We start from the raw sequence: 15,891 nt of genomic DNA, 5'->3' as shown, positions 1-15,891 counted from the left end.
AAGAGGTTCCTTGGTATTATGACATCATGAAGTTCTTGGAATTGGGGGCATATCCCAATGGTGCCGACAAGAGAGCGTCGTTCGATCAGGATGATGGCAATGCAATACATCTTGTGTGGAGGTCAACTCTATAGGAGGTCCTATGATGGTATACACAGGAGAAGTCGAAAGAGCCATGGAGGAAGTTCATCAAGGGATTTGTGCTCTCATATGAATGGAAGAATGCTAGCCAAGAAGATCCTAAGGATAGGGCACTATTAGGATACAACGGAAATAGATTGTGTGGACTTTGTGAAGAGTTGCCATGACTACCAAACGCATGCAAACTTGAACCATGTACTGCCTAGTGAGTTGTACAGCATGACATCTCCTTAGCCTTTCTCAGTGTAGGGCATAGATGTGATAGGAAGGATATCTCCTAAAGCCTTGAATGAACGCAAATACATCTTAATGGCAATTGACTATTTCACCAAATGGGTGGAAGTGGCCTCCTACTTCATGTTGAAAGCCAAGCATGTGGCTCGATTCATAGAGAATAATATCATTTGCCAATACAGAGTATCGCAAGAAATCATCTCAGATAATGGCTCCCACTTTGTGGGGGAAGTTCAAAGGATAACAGAGCCTTATAACATTAAGCATCACAAGTCTTCACCATACTGACCGCAAACCAATGGGGCCATAGAAGCAGCTAATAAGAACATCAAGAACATCCTAGGCAAGATGGTAGTGACATACAAAGATTGGGCTAAGAAACTTTGCTTTATGGAGCTACATAACTTCTATCCGTGCATTGACTAGGGCAACCCCTTACTCTTTGGTTTATGGTAGTGAAATGGTACTTCCCATTAAGGTGGAGACACAATGGGTGAAGGATTGCTAGAGCATTTGGCTTTGATAGATAAGAAGACAGCTAGGGCACAATACAATGCACAAGGATACCAAAAGAGGATTGCTAGAGCATTTAACAAAAAGGTGAAACCTAGAAGCCTTAAAGAAGGGGACTTGGTCCTAAAAGTGGTGAGAGATGAAACTTTTGATCCAAGAGGAAAGATGAAGCCAAGATTGTCTGAGACTTTTATTATCAAGAAGATCATGACAAGAGATGCTACAAGAATTACAGATTTGGATGGGGAAGAGATGCTTCACCCAATTAACATGTATAGACTCCGAAGATACAAAATTTGAAGAAAAAGAAAAAGCCTGCTAAGTTGAAAACCCAAAAGGGCGGCCTAGGCAAAAGTTAAGGCAAAAGAACCTTGCTAGATTAAAATCCCGAAGGGGCAGTCTAGGCTAAAGATAGGGGGAAGACCATGGGCATAGTGAAATTTCCTTCAAGGACGTCATGGGAAAAAATTACATGGCATGGAAAAAAAAAAGAAATAGAAAAAGATAAAAAAAAAAAAAAGAATAAGCAAAGATAATAATGAATGATTGATTCTCTCATTGCTCAAATTAAAAGATGGTAAGTTTGTTTCCATAGGGGATTAGGAACATTCCAATCCTTTATTAAACTAAAAAGAAAAGACATGAGAATCATAAAGGGTAGAAAAGTAAAATTTGGGCCATATCAAGGTCGTTAGTCAACCATTTTCCTTTTGCTAGACTTCTTGTAAGCTTTTTCATCTATGAGGACCCATTTCATGTCATCCTATAGCCATTTCTTGTACCCTACGTTGGATGAAGGACCTGAGGAGGACAGATGCCGCTGGTCACCCTCCACCACGACCAAGACTCATAAATTCTACTTAAAGTCCTATTAGTGAACTCCAAGGTATGGAAAGAGCCATCATCACTAGGAGCCCCTTGAAGATCACCAAATTGTCTAGCAATACGGCATGTGGAGTAGTAAGAGCAATAGCAAAACCTAACCAAAGGAACACAATTATCCTTGAGGCTGTGGTGAGCCATGCTTGAGATATGCCACCACTCCACCACCCATTGAATGTCTGTGGCATCAATGTGCTCCATGAACTCAATGAACTTTTCAAAGCTCATCTTAGCACGTATAGGCCTACAGTCACAATAATGCTTAGGGAGATATTGACTAGGTGGAACAACAGGATGGTGAAGCAAAAGAAGCCTCTCATATAGCCATATCTGAAAAAGAGAGAAAAAGAAGAAAGAATGAGTGGAAAAAGAAGAGATAGAGAAAAGAAAAAAGAATGAATGAATGGAAATGAATGCAAAAGGCGATATAAGGTGCCTCGATGGGTTGGAAACTGAAAGGCAATCCATGTAAAATTAGAGGAATCCCACTAGGTCTAGAGCCTAGGCAAAATTTAGGGATTATACCTGAAGAAGGAGAGGGCTCCTCGCAAAGAAGTTCGCTTCCTTCCAATGAAATGCATCCAAGCCATTGAAGGCTTTGGCATAATCATGCCTGCAAGATTTTTAGTCCTTAAGCAACCACCAAGCACATCCTGTGATCTACATAATAGGTCTCAAGAACCAAGAAATATCTTGCAAGGATACATAGACAAAAAGCATTAAGAAATTGGGAACGCAGTGTATTGGAGGCTAGGACAGCTAGTCGAGAGAAGTATGCAAAGATGAGACGGATGTTCAACTTGCCAAAAACGCACCACACTTTTGCCTTTTTAACAGGAACGCCCAACAAAGCTTGAACCAGTAGGAAAGGCAAGGTGGTTCAACGAAGGTTCACCCATGATTTCACTAAACTCCTCAAGAGTGGGCCATATCTCTACAACGTTGAATTGAAAAACATGTCAAGTAGGGATCCAATAGTTGGCAGCAGCACAAAGGAGAGGTTCATCCACCCTGATTTGATGATATGGAAAAATACAAGAGAGACTAAAAGGAATGACAGCTTTTTTGAAACTAGGGCTAAGCTTCTTGATCCATGCCGAGACTTTGAGAGGGGAGAATTCTGCCATTGGAAAGCCTTAAAAGATATTTCTAAGGTGAAAATATGTTTAGTGAGGTTTGGGAGTCCCCAACGGCTACTTTATACTAGAGAAGGGTAGCTAGGGCTTTTCTGACCCACAGTATGCATATGCATGGTCAAAGCTGCGTACGCATGGCCAAAGCTACGTATGTAGGCTCATGTGTACATACGCACAACTGAAGGCAAAGACGTGTTTTCCCTTATTTTAAGTATGGTTTTCTCCCAAGTGCTTCTCCTATGATTCCTATGGCCCAAATGACCATTTGAGACATAATTCAAAGTCATATTTTCAAGCATTAGAGACTAAGAAAAGAATAGAATTATTCATTTATTCACATAAGTTGTAAATCAAGTACATATCCCAAATAAAAGCATAAATGTAAAAGATGTTCTTAAAATCCAGCCTATGTCTCAAATAAAATTCAAGTGCAGGAATGTATGCTAAAAAGAGAAAATAATAAAAGCAATAAAAAGAAAAAGAAAAATGCTATGATATGTTGCGTGTGTCTATGTCTGTTTGTAAGAATCATCGAAAATGCCTTTTCGAGGTCACTTTCGAGTCCTAGCCGTTATCATCATCGTCATCATCATCGTTGCCGAGATAAGCTGGTCCTTCGAGGTTGTACAAGTCCTTTGAATGCTGAGTCACCTCTAGCTTATGGTTCCCTCCCAGCCAACCAATTCTTTATGCTCCTGAATAATGGGCTGAAATTCAAATGAAGAAGGGTTAGGATGAGTATTTGAAAGATGCAAGAAAAGAAGAAGCAAAGAAAGAAGTGGAACAGAACTCACCGCCCGTGTGCTGTCCAGAAAAGGGTAACCCATGACATTTGTATTACGGGGCATGAGGCGCTCCCTAGCAAAACCATCGATGCCATAAGCATAGACCTTCCATGGTAGATGAGGATGGTTGATGGGAAAACTAGGAGCAGGGGTAGCTTGGTGCAAGTTTTTCGTTTAAACGTCACCATATTCAAGAGTGCAAAAGAAGAGATTAGGAATGAAAAGAGATGGGAAGAAGGAGCATACCTCGACCATAAGGGAAGGCATGAGGTGAGTGTAGTTGAACTCATCATAGTCCAACTCCTCCTTAAACAGGTCGACATAGGCCATGCCAGCCCTCCACAAGGCATACTCAACATTGATCATGGAAAGCGGATCAAGCATGAACTCCGACAGATCCATAGGCACTTGTGGGGCATCCTTTCCCACCAATTGGCAGTGCACCCACTTCGCCAAGTAAAGCACCCTGAAACTGGCACCCTTAAAAGGCTAGGTGATCCCAGAGGTGACAACAGCATATGCCTCCAAGTTAGGAGTTGCAGCATGAAGGATGCCAACCCATAGGTTCCAGTTGATTTGTAACAATGCATGAGGTTAGAAGAAAAGCATAAGAAGCATGTGAAGAACAAAATTGAAGGCATTAAATTTCAAACTAACATCATTAGAAGACAACCCCTTAAGATGGGCCCTCACTGTGATAAAGTCCCTAAGACTCAAGTTCGTCCCTTGAATGATAAGGCCATATTGAATAGCCCAGTGCTAAAACTTAAAGGGAGGCATGAATACAATGCACAAGTGAATATAGTTTACAAGAATACAATGTATAAGATGAGCACAGTTTGCAAGAATGACAGTTTGCAAGACAAGAAAGTATGAAGACAGTTTGCAAGAACATTAGTACAGTTTTCTTTAGCATGTACAAGAGCTACAAAAGAAAAGAGAAAGAAGCTAACCTCCAAAAGTTTCCAAGGCCCCACCAGCTTACAAGAGCTACTGTTTTTGTATTTTTCTGATTTTTCAATTTTTATATTAAAAACAAAATAATCAAAACTAAAAACAAACAAAAACAAGTTAAACAATGCAAAGTATAAAAACTAGACTGACTCAAAATTTGAAAGCAAAACACATAAGTAATGCACACATAAAAACAAGAAGAGATAGAGAGAAAAGTGATAGAATCACCTGGAGCCCTTTTTCTTCCACACCCTAGAAGAACCTTTCCTTTGATTAAACCCTTGAATCGGTGGTGAGGGGGAAGAATTAAAATCGTTCAAGTTTGAAAGGAACATGAGGGCTTTGAGAAGATCTCCAAGGGGAGCAAGAGAGGATTGAAGCTGATTCTGGCTTCCAGATGCTATCATGTCGTTGCTCTGTTGAGTGGCAAGCCATTTATAGCAATTTGGTTGAGTATGACTGGCAACTCCACAATGATGACAGAGATGCTGCTTCTTTTGTTTAGGCTTTTGAGAGTTAGCCATCTTAGCCCTGGGATTCTTAGCTTCCTTCTTATCTTGCTTAGAGGGTGCTCCTAAGATAGATTTTCCCTTGTCTAAGTTCTCACTAGCTAAAACAGTTTTAACATTATTGTTCTCAATTTCAACATTATTTCTAGGAGGAACAAAAATAGTAGTACTAGTAGAAGCAATATTAGAGAAAGAGAAACCATACCCTAAACCTGTTTGATCAGAAGCAGATTTCTGAAGACTGAGCATCTCTTCAAGCTTTGCACTTGAAGTCCTCTCCAATTGAGCTTTGACTTGAAACAGCTCCACTTCAAGCTTCTTGGTCTTTTCAGCCAAGAAATTGTTCTCATACCTCAATGCTCCAATAGTTTGATTAGCCTCATCAAATTTTGTGGAAAGCTCTTCACAATCAAGTTCCACATCACTGAGCTTCTTGGTGGTCAGCTTGTAAAGTTTCTCATGTTTCTCAGAAAGTTTGTATAATTTCTCATAGGCTATATGGATATCATCTTGATCATCCATCTTCTCAAACTTGGATTCCACCAATTCCTCTTCTTCAACCACATCTTCAACAATCCCATCAGTAGGATTAACAGTGGCAGTGAAGGCATCCAAGATTCCATCATCCTCATTGTCAGAATCATCCTTAGACTCAGTGTCGCTCAAGGTAGTAGCAATTGCCTTGCTCTTCCCAATGATCTTGAGATATGTAGGACACTCTTGTTTCATGTGATCGAAGCCTTGACACCAAAAGCACTTAGGTTCTGCGGGAACAATGTACTAACCGCCATCCCTTGCATCCTTCTTCCCTTTGTCTTGGATCTTAAACTGAGAAGAATCGGATTGCCTATGATCCTTATCGAAGCCCTTTCCATTGGCATTCTTCATAAACTTCTTGAACTGGCTGGTGATGTAGGACTTCATCTTAGAATCTTCATCATCTAAAAACTCATCTGTCTCACTGCTTTTGGCCTTCAGTGCCATGCTCTTGCCTTTACCCGTCTTGCCAATCCTAGTCAACCCTAGCTCGTAGGTCTGCAGATTTCCAACCAACTCTGTCAAAGGAATCTTGTCAATGTCCTTTGATTCCTCGATTGCCATAATCTTAGCATGGAATCTCTCAAGTAAAGATCTGAGCACCTTTCTCACAATCTTAGGTTTAGGAATGGTTTCCCTAAGATTGAAAGCTGAATTCACTATGTCCTTGAGCTTGGCATAGAACTCATTGAACAACTCATCCTCCTCCATCTTAATCTCTTCAAAGCTTGTAGTGAGCCTCTGAAACTTTGAATCCTTAACCGCCTTTGTTCCCTTATAGGTTGTCTGGAGGATGGTCCATGCTTCCTTAGTAGTTTCAGTGGATGATATCTTCTTGAACTCCTCATTGGTGACCGCACCGAATAAGGCATTCAAAGCTCTGTTGTTGAAGTTTGCTGCCTTGATCTTGGCATCATCCCAATCGGCCGGCACTTCCTTTGGCTTGGTTCAGCCTATCTCAACAGCTTGCCACACTTTCTCATCTAAAGACTGTAAGAAAGCTCACATGCGTACTTTCTAGTATGCATAGTTAGTGCCATCAAATAAAGGAGGTATAATTAACGACTGTCCTCTATCCATGACAAACAGGGGTCAATGGATCAATATAGCAAAGATTAGACCCTAATCAGAGTGTGCCCGCTCTGATACCACTTAATTGGCCAAAAACGAATTAATCCCTTGCGATAAATTAACCAATTAATTTAGCCAAGTGAATTAATTAAGTTAATTAACATGCAAATGCGTGGTAACACAAACAAATCACCAATAAACTAATTATGCAGCAGAAAAAATGACACGGTGATTTGTTTACAATTGGGGAAAAACTAACGACAAAAACCCTACCGGGTGATTTTCAGGTCACCACTCCTGAAATTCTACTATTATCACAACAAGCGGTTACAAGTAAAGGAATCCCAGTACCTTATACCAACCTACAGTTGAACCCTTACCCTAATACCTAATTGGACTTGTTCTATAGTGATAATTTCCCTTTTCGATGCACGACTCCCAAGTGCGTGACGAACCAATGCGCGGATCCCAGTTCGCGACTTCAATCACCAACTAAAGAAGGTTGTTGGCTGCAAAGTTCTTCAGTTCATTCCAACGATGAAAATAAAAAAGATGCTTGGTCACAAAACCCTATGGTGCACATACACAGCAACTTCTTCACAAGAATGATGAACTAGGGCAAAACTTTGTCTCCGGTTACAAATTGCTTGAACAAACTTTGCTTAACACTTGTGCAACTTGTGTACACTTTGACGGCCCTTAAAATAATCCTTTTATATGTCTAGGGTTAGAAGAAAAGAAGGCCCAAACACATAATCACGGATTAGAGTCAAAATAGAACTGGAATTCTGTTTTTCATAAAGCTCGACAGATAGCTGTCTGTCGAGGTGCTGTTGAGCAGCTATCGAGCCACGGGGCTGGAATAGCTTCTTAAGCTCGATGGATACTGTTGAGCTACCTACCGAACTTTAATGAACAGCACTTCTTCAGCTTGAATTTTGGACAAACTTGCATGTCTTCAACACTTGATCTTGAAACACAGTTTTTTGAAGTATTAAACACATCCTAGATCTACCCAAATACAAGTAAAGTGCGTTTTGTCAAAGGATAAGCCAATTACATAAAATAGTGACAAATGTTCCTAACAAGTGAATCACATATGTCCTAACATTGATGAAGAAGGGGAAGTGCCACAATGACCCATTGCACATTACTGTAGATGCCAAAGGCAAGACAATACCAATGGTCCTAATTGAAGACAAAAGTGCCTTGAACATGTGTCCTTTAAAGACTACATGTTACCTAGGCTTGTGCATTGAAAATTTTGTGCCATTTGATTCGCATGTGAGAGCGTATGACAATAATAGAAGGGAGGATTTAGGAACTGTGACACTTGAACTCACCATAGGGCCAATGATCAAGAAAGTAGAATTCTAAGTGTTGAACATGGATTTGTGCTAAAACCTGCTCCTTGAGCAACCATGGATCCATGATACATAGGCCATACCTTTATCCCTATACCAAAAGGTTTGGTTTCCGCATGAAGGAGCCATAGTTATCATATATGGCGATACTTTAACCATACCAAAGCCCATTTTTTGTATCAATTCTAAGAAAAAGCCACTAACCCTAGATGGCTTTAAGATTGAGAAGCCTGGCTTTGAAAAAAGAGAAGAGGAGGTTGAAAATATCCCTATGGACTTTGATCCCTATAGCAATAACAATTTGGTGGCAATGATGAGAAAGATGAGTTTTTTTCTAAGGATTAACCAAGGAAAGACTATGAAAGGGGCAGCTGTTCGAGTTCTGACAATGTCTACTACCACACCACCTTTTGGGCTAGGTTATAAGCCTATGAATGATGATTTATTAGAAATGGAAGTGAGGAGGATGGCCCGTGCAAAGGCCAAAGCAAAGGGACTTCCCGATCCCCTAGAACCTTTGAAGCCTTACACTCCCACATTAAACAAAAAGTTTGTCAAAGCTAGAGATACACAGCATTATTGGGGATTCCCTGAACCATGATACTATCCTAAGTAAAAAAAAAATGGTGCCTGGATTTGAGCTAATCTTTGATTATGACAACAAGCTCCCAGAACTAAAGGAGAAGGATACAAATTGGGCCTCGACTGATTAGGTTGATTACATGGATCTAGATGCAATGACTACGCTTTTAGGAGATGCTATCTTTAATATAGAAGAGGAAGAATACTGGTAGGCTTGCCAACATGCATTGAAAAACCCATATGAAACAAGAACAAATGATGAAAATAATGAAGGGCAAAAAGCCCCTAGCGATGATGATGAAGATAGTGACAGTGAGAATGATAATAGTGGTGACAGCAACAGTGATAACAGTGGAGACAGTGGGGACAATAACAATAATGATAATGATAGTGAAAAGAGCAGTAGTGAAGACTATGATAGCCAAGATAGTGGCAATGATAGGGAAGAACCCCCTAGTAATAGAGAGGAAGAAGATGTGGGATCTTTCTATGAAGACCATTTTGATGATGATGTAGACTACTACGATGGAGACATAGAGGATGATGCAGAGGCTAAGGGTGGAGACATAGAGGATGTTGTAGAAGCTGAGGATGAAGAAGTAAAGGATGATGTAGAAGACTATGATGAATACCTCTACGGGCGACCTTTGGATTGGAGTTGCATTAACGATGTTAGTTCAAAATTAGGCCCCCAATATGACAAGCCTGGTGGAGAGATTCTTGAGTTAAGCTCATTCCATAATTTAGAACTTGATTCATTAACCCCATACACCGAGGAAGAAGATGACATAGATGCTAGACTGGCAACACTGGATAGAAAGCTAATGATCCACAGCTTTAGAAACTTAACTCTGCAGGATCTTGAGGATGAAGATGAAAGAATGGAAGGGAACAAATTAGAATACTTCCCCCAATACATCTGCCCAAGCAACAAAGGGAAGCAAGATCTATTTAGGGAATGGATGGTCAGCATAGAGCGCCTAGATGCCTATTTTTCTAACAAGCTTGCAAATATGGAAGTTGATGGTAAAAGCATTGTTCATATGGATGAAGGCCCCACAGTACTAATGCTAAAAGAAGAAGGAACCTACTGGGAGCCAGCTACCATTGTCAAAGCCACGACTGAGTTGAAGAACTGGGCATGGGAGGGTGTTGCCCACCCCATGGAAGACTCTTTGGAGAAGATCAAGACCATCGAGCCATTCACTCCTGCCAAAAACATTATCTCTATCCTTATTTAGTCTATCTCTACTAATACTGTTATTCCTATTAAGTTTGTTTGTGACCATGTTTCTTTTCCTATAGAGTCCATTCCTATTGAGTCTATTAAGAACTCTTCTCCTTATAATGTGATTTTTTATTCGGCTTATTTGTTGGCTTTTTATTTCAGAAATTGGTAAAGAAACTTTTAATAATGAGGAATTAAAACGAGGGCATGTAGAACCTATAAAAGAAGAAACCCAACCTGTTAACCTAGGAGGTGATGATGAACCTAAGATGGTCTAAATTGGTAACACCTTAACCTCCCCAGAGAAAGATGCATTAGTCACACTATTGAAGGAATTCAAATAGGTATTTGCATGGTTATACGAAGACATGCTCGAGATTGATACAGATATAGTGCAACATTGCATTCCAACAGATCTAGCTATGAAGCCGGTCATGCAAAAGCTAAGAAGGATGAAGCTAGAGTGGACTCTCAAGATCAAAGAAGTTGAGAAATAATACAATGTGAGATTTTTGAGGGTGGTCAACTGCCCAGAATGGTTAGCTAATGTGGTTCTGGTGCCGAAGAAGAATGGGAAGGTGAGAATGTGTGTAGACTTCAAAGACCTTAATAAGGCTAGTCCAAGGATGATTTTCCCTTGCCTCACATTGATATCTTGGTTGATAACATAGCAGGACATGCCTTGTTGTCATTCATGGATGGCTTTTCAGGACACAATCAATCAAAGATGGCTCCAAAAGATATGGAGAAGACATCCTTCATTACTCCATGGGGGACATACTGTTACAAGGTCATGCCATTTGGCCTTAAGAATGCTGGTGCCACTTATCAGTGTGTAGCCACTACTCTATTGCATGATTTGATACATAAGGAAGTAGAAGTTTATGTAGATGACATGATAGTGAAGTCCAAAGACTGTGAGGGTCACACACCGACATTACAGAAGTTTTTGAAAGAATCTGATTTTATAAGTTGCGGTTGAATCCAAAGAAGTGCACTTTTGGCGTGACATCCAAAAAACTGTTGGGATTTATGGCAAAGTTAGAGGGGAATTCAAGTGGATCCTGACAAGATCAAGGCAATTATGGAAATGAAGCCTCTGAGGACTGAGAAGGATCCGAGGGTTTTTTAGAAGGATACAATACATAAGCAGGTTCATAGCCCAACTCACCATGACATGTGAGACACTTTTTTGACTGCTCAAGAAAGAAGTTTCGACGGTGTGGAATGAAGAATGCCAAGAAGCTGTTGAGAAGATTAAGATTTATTTGATGAAGCCACCAATACTAGTTCCACCAGTGCCTGAAAAGACATTATTGTTATATCTCACAACCATGGATACAGCAATGGGGGCTTTGCTTGCTCGATACCTAGAGGAGTCTAGAAAAGAGAATGCAATTTATTACATCAACAAAAAGATGTTGGCTTATAAAGAGAAGTATTCACAACTTGAGAAGACGTGTAGTGCTTGTATGGGCAACCCGAAAACTCAGGCATTACATGCTTGCTTTCAAGGTCTTGTTTATTGCAAGAATGGAAAATTTGAAATATCTAATTGAGAAGCTGATGCAAGATGGGAAGATAGATAAATGGGTTTTTCTTTTGTCAAGATTTGATATCAAATATATGACTTAAAAGTTTGTAAAGGGAAGAGCAATTGCTGATCACTTAGCCCACTGTTCACCTGAAGAAGCTGAAGAAATCCAAGGGGACTTTCCGGATGAAGATATCATGGGGATAGAGTTAGAACCATGGAAGATCCATTCTCTAGTATGCTCAACTTTCTTTCTACTAATAATGCCACTGAATATGATGTTATAAAAATACATGTTTGTATCACATACAAGACATACACAGTGGAAAATTAACGGATCTACTTCATTCGCAATTGATAACATGTACTGTGTAAATTTTAGAATATAAGAACAAGAGAGTGTACAGTGATGTAGTGAAATTCAAAACCAAAGATTAGAAGTACTCAAGAAAACTTTTAATCTTCACTCCAATTCCACTTGTGCCCAAGAAGTGTGGTCTCTTAATCAATTTATGTGTATGTGTTCAAGGGAGAATAAGAAAGTGTCTAACATTCACATACAAACCATTTCATTCTCATACAAAATTCTATATGTTTCACTCCTTATAATTGATTATCTAATTGGGTTAGCCTTTTGGGTCATTCCAATTGGGCTTTAATATGTGGCTTAGAGTGGGACCAAAAGGGAACAAATAAGACTCTAGCTCCAATGGGCCATAGGCTTTTCTGTCAACTTTTGACAAGTCCAAAGTTATCATTAATTATATTTAATACCCATATATAAATATAATTGCACTCTAGGCCTTATTAATAAATTATATCCGAAGACTATATCATACATGCAACCCCTTCATAAAATATTCGTAGTATTGCAAAGTCATGAATGTAAACTGCCACTCTGAAGATTACTACATCTTAATCCTTGAGTACTCGGTTTAATCCTCTAATTTATTCATCATATATTTATGAAATCCAATTTCATAAATATATATTTTAGTAACTCCTTGCTAAACTAGTTAAGGTTAACACTCTGAATAACCAAACCCATTAAACTTATCTCAAGGGAATATTTTATATCCCCGTTAAGAGATTATGAATTCCATCTTGAGAATATATGTTCCATCAACACTAAAAGTGGCTGCCTAACATACTGAGGTTTTGATCGTTACTTTAGATCTCACTCCTAATATATCAAAGGAACCTACACTTCATGATCAGGTTCATTATTCTCTCAGGATTAAGAGTTGATGTATATAAAAGTCATGAGATTTATTATTCATTTGACAGTCATTAAGAGAATAATAAATCTCATAGCAATCCAATTCAATATGTCTTAACTCTTAAAACATATCAACTAGAAGTATCTACTTCCATGATCAAGGCAAATCATCTTAATTGATATGTTATAGTCTTCATATATGAAATGCCCAATTTCATCACCGACTACAAACTAAAATTCTGAGTTTACAAAGAACTTGTGATTTATATCTTCTGTGATTAAATCACATAAATCACATGCTATGCATCTCATGGACTATATGATAATGTCCAAATATTCATGTTACCATTCTTTTAGATAATAATATAACAAATTTATTAATTACAACATTAAGTCATACATAATGTCATACATAGCATTATACAAGAGGATTTAAGGGCACCAATCCTAACAATCTCCCACTTGCCCTAAAGACTATTGTGCACTAATATAACTCCCATTCTCTCCAAATGTGACTCAAAGGCCCTTTGGGCCAAGGCTTTGGTAAAGAGATTTGCTAGATTATATGCACTATCTATCTTTGCTACTACTACATCTCCTTGAGCAACAATATCTCAAATGATGTGGTACTTTCTTTCATTGTGCTTTCCTTTCTTATGATTCCTTGGATCTTTGGATTGTGTAACTGCTCCACTATTGTCACAAAACAATGTGATAAGAACTTGCTCCATTCTCACAAGACCAAGATTAGAAAGGAATTTCTTAGGCCACACAACTTCCTTTGCCGCTTCCCAAGCAGCAATATATTCAACTTCCATGGCAATACAAGATTGCTTAACATTCCTCCAACTTATGTCTCCACCTCCCAAGATGAATACATAACCTGAAGTGGACTTTCTGAAATCAAGATTTGATTGAAAATCTGAATCTGTATAGCCAATGGGTATCAAATCCTCACACCGGTAAACAAGCATATAATCTCTCATTCTCCGTAAATACTTGAGAATATGCTTTACAGCTTGCCAATGTTTTAGCCTTGGATTTGATTGATATCGACTGACCATGACAGCTGAATAACAGATATCTAGTCTAGTACAAAGCGTGGCATACATGAGACTTCTTACTGCAGAAGCATAAGGAACTTGTCTCATCATATTTTCTTCCACAAGAGTCTTAGGCCTATGGTCATCAGACAAAGGAACTACATGTCTGAAAGGAAGCAATCCTTTCTTGGAGTTTTGCATGCTAAACCGTTCTAGAACCTTATCTATATATCCAGCTTGTGACAATCCTAACATCTTATTCTTGTGATCTTGCTAAAGCTTGATCCCTAGAATAAAGTTAGCCTCACCCAAGTCCTTCATATCAAATTGGCTTGACAACCAAGCTTTAGAGATGACATTACCCCTACATCATTTCCAATAAGTAGAATATCATCAACATAAAGCACTAGGAACATTACTACTTCATCTCAATGTCTTTTGTACACACATGGTTCATCAATATTTTTTTCAAAACCAAATGACTTGATTGCTTGATCAAATTTGATTTTTTATGACCTAGATACTTTCTTAAGTCCATAAATGGACCTTTTCAACTGGCATACCATATGCTTTTAGTTCTTTGCTATGAAACCTTCCAATTGCATCATATAGATTACTTCTTCAAGATTTCCATTTAGAAATGCAGTCTTGACATCCATTTGCCAAATCTCAAAATCATAATGAGCAACAATGGATAAGAGAATTTTGATAGATTTAAGCATTGTTACTAGTGAAAAGGTTTCTTCATAATCAATACCTTCTTTTTATGTATACCCTTTCACCACTAGCCTTGCTTTAAAGGTTTTAACCTTTCCATCTATCCCTCTCTTCCTCTTGTAAACCCATTTGCAACCAACAGGTTTAATGTCATTAGGCACTTTTACAAGATCCTAAACTTGATTGGAATACATTGAATCTAATTCGGATTTCATAGCTTTGACCCAATGATGTGCATCTATATCATTCATTGCCTCCTCATAAGTATAAGGATCAGTTTCAGCCTCTTCTGAGATAGCTTCATATGTTTCTCCCAGACCTATAAATCTTATAGGTGGCCTAACAATCCTCCCACTACGATGAGGCACCTGTGTACTAGACATCTCATGAGTAGTATCTAGTGGTGTATCTAATACAACCACATCATCCCTAGTTTCATCCATCAGTTGTTCAATTACAGGTTCATCTAATTCAGCCAAAACAACTCTACTTTTAGGAGAATAATCATTCATATAGTCATTTTCCAAAAATTTGGTATTTGTACTAACAAACACTTTATTATCTTTACGACTATAGAATAAATCTCCAACAATTCCTTTTGGATACCCTACAAAGAAAACCACTTCTATTTTAGACTGTAACTTGTCAGACTTTCCTTTTAACACGTGTGCTGGACAACCCTAAATATGGAGATGTCCCATACTAGGCTTACGCCTAACCCACAATTTTACAGGTGTTTTAGGAACAGACTTCGAAGGTACTAAATTCTAAAGATACATTGCATTATTTAAGGCATATCCCCAAAAAGAAATTGGTAAAGTCGAATAACTCATCATGGATCTAACCATATCTAAAAGAGTCATATTCCTTCTTTCTGCTACACCATTTTGTGTGGAGTTCTAGGTGCAGTCAATTGGGATATAATCCCATTTTCAGTTAAGTAATCCTTGAAATTCCGAAGAAGGTATTCGCCACCTCGATCATATCGAATGGCCATTATGCGTTTACCTAATTGATTCTCAACTTCAGCCCTAAACTCTTTGAACTTTTCAAAGGCTTCGAACTTTTGTTTCATTAGAAACACATAACCAAATCTAGAGTAATCATCAATGAAAGTAATGAAATACTCATAGCCACCTCTTGCTTGGGTTAACATTGGACCACATACAACTGAATGTACTAGTTCTAGCAAATCTTTGGCTCTTTTACCTTTTGCATTAAAAGGTCGTTTGGTCATTTTACCCTCCAAACAAGATTCACAAACTAGAAATCCATCAAAGTCCAATGGCTCTATGAGTCCATCTTTGATCAGTCTTTGAATCCTGTTTGAATTATTATGACCTAAACGTAAATGCCAAAGATATGCATCACTAGTAGAAGGAAACTTTCTTCTTAATGATTTCACATGTAAATTATTATTTAATTCAAAATTATACAATTCA

At 38.6% G+C, this 15,891-nt stretch overlaps 1 protein-coding gene across 1 annotated transcript; it reads left to right on the top strand.

Annotated features, from left to right (window-relative positions):
• The first annotated feature begins 4,372 nt into the window (after positions 1 to 4,372).
• LOC115955449 (uncharacterized protein MAL13P1.304-like) lies at positions 4,373 to 9,949 on the top strand. Its single transcript, XM_031073571.1, has 2 exons — positions 4,373 to 4,561; positions 8,921 to 9,949. The coding sequence occupies exons 1-2, from the start codon at positions 4,373 to 4,375 to the stop codon at positions 9,947 to 9,949; spliced, it is 1,218 nt and encodes a 405-aa protein (XP_030929431.1).
• Positions 9,950 to 15,891: the final 5,942 nt, after the last annotated feature.

This window comes from Quercus lobata, chromosome 1, assembly GCF_001633185.2.
Source record: "Quercus lobata isolate SW786 chromosome 1, ValleyOak3.0 Primary Assembly, whole genome shotgun sequence".
NCBI classification, from domain to species: Eukaryota; Viridiplantae; Streptophyta; class Magnoliopsida; order Fagales; family Fagaceae; genus Quercus; species Quercus lobata.
The sequence above is the reverse complement of the archived record's forward strand: the minus strand, read 5'-3'. Positions and strand labels throughout refer to the sequence as shown.

What these genes read in the sequence shown, in the direction of transcription:
- LOC115955449 (XM_031073571.1), top strand. Translation starts at nt 4,373, where the DNA reads ATGGGCCCTCACTGTGATAAAGTCCCTAAGACTCAAGTTCGTCCCTTG. An exon ending in ACAGTTTGCAAGACAAGAAA is followed by an intron (nt 4,562 to 8,920) that starts GTATGAAGACAG and finishes GAATACTGGTAG; the next exon opens with GCTTGCCAACATGCATTGAA.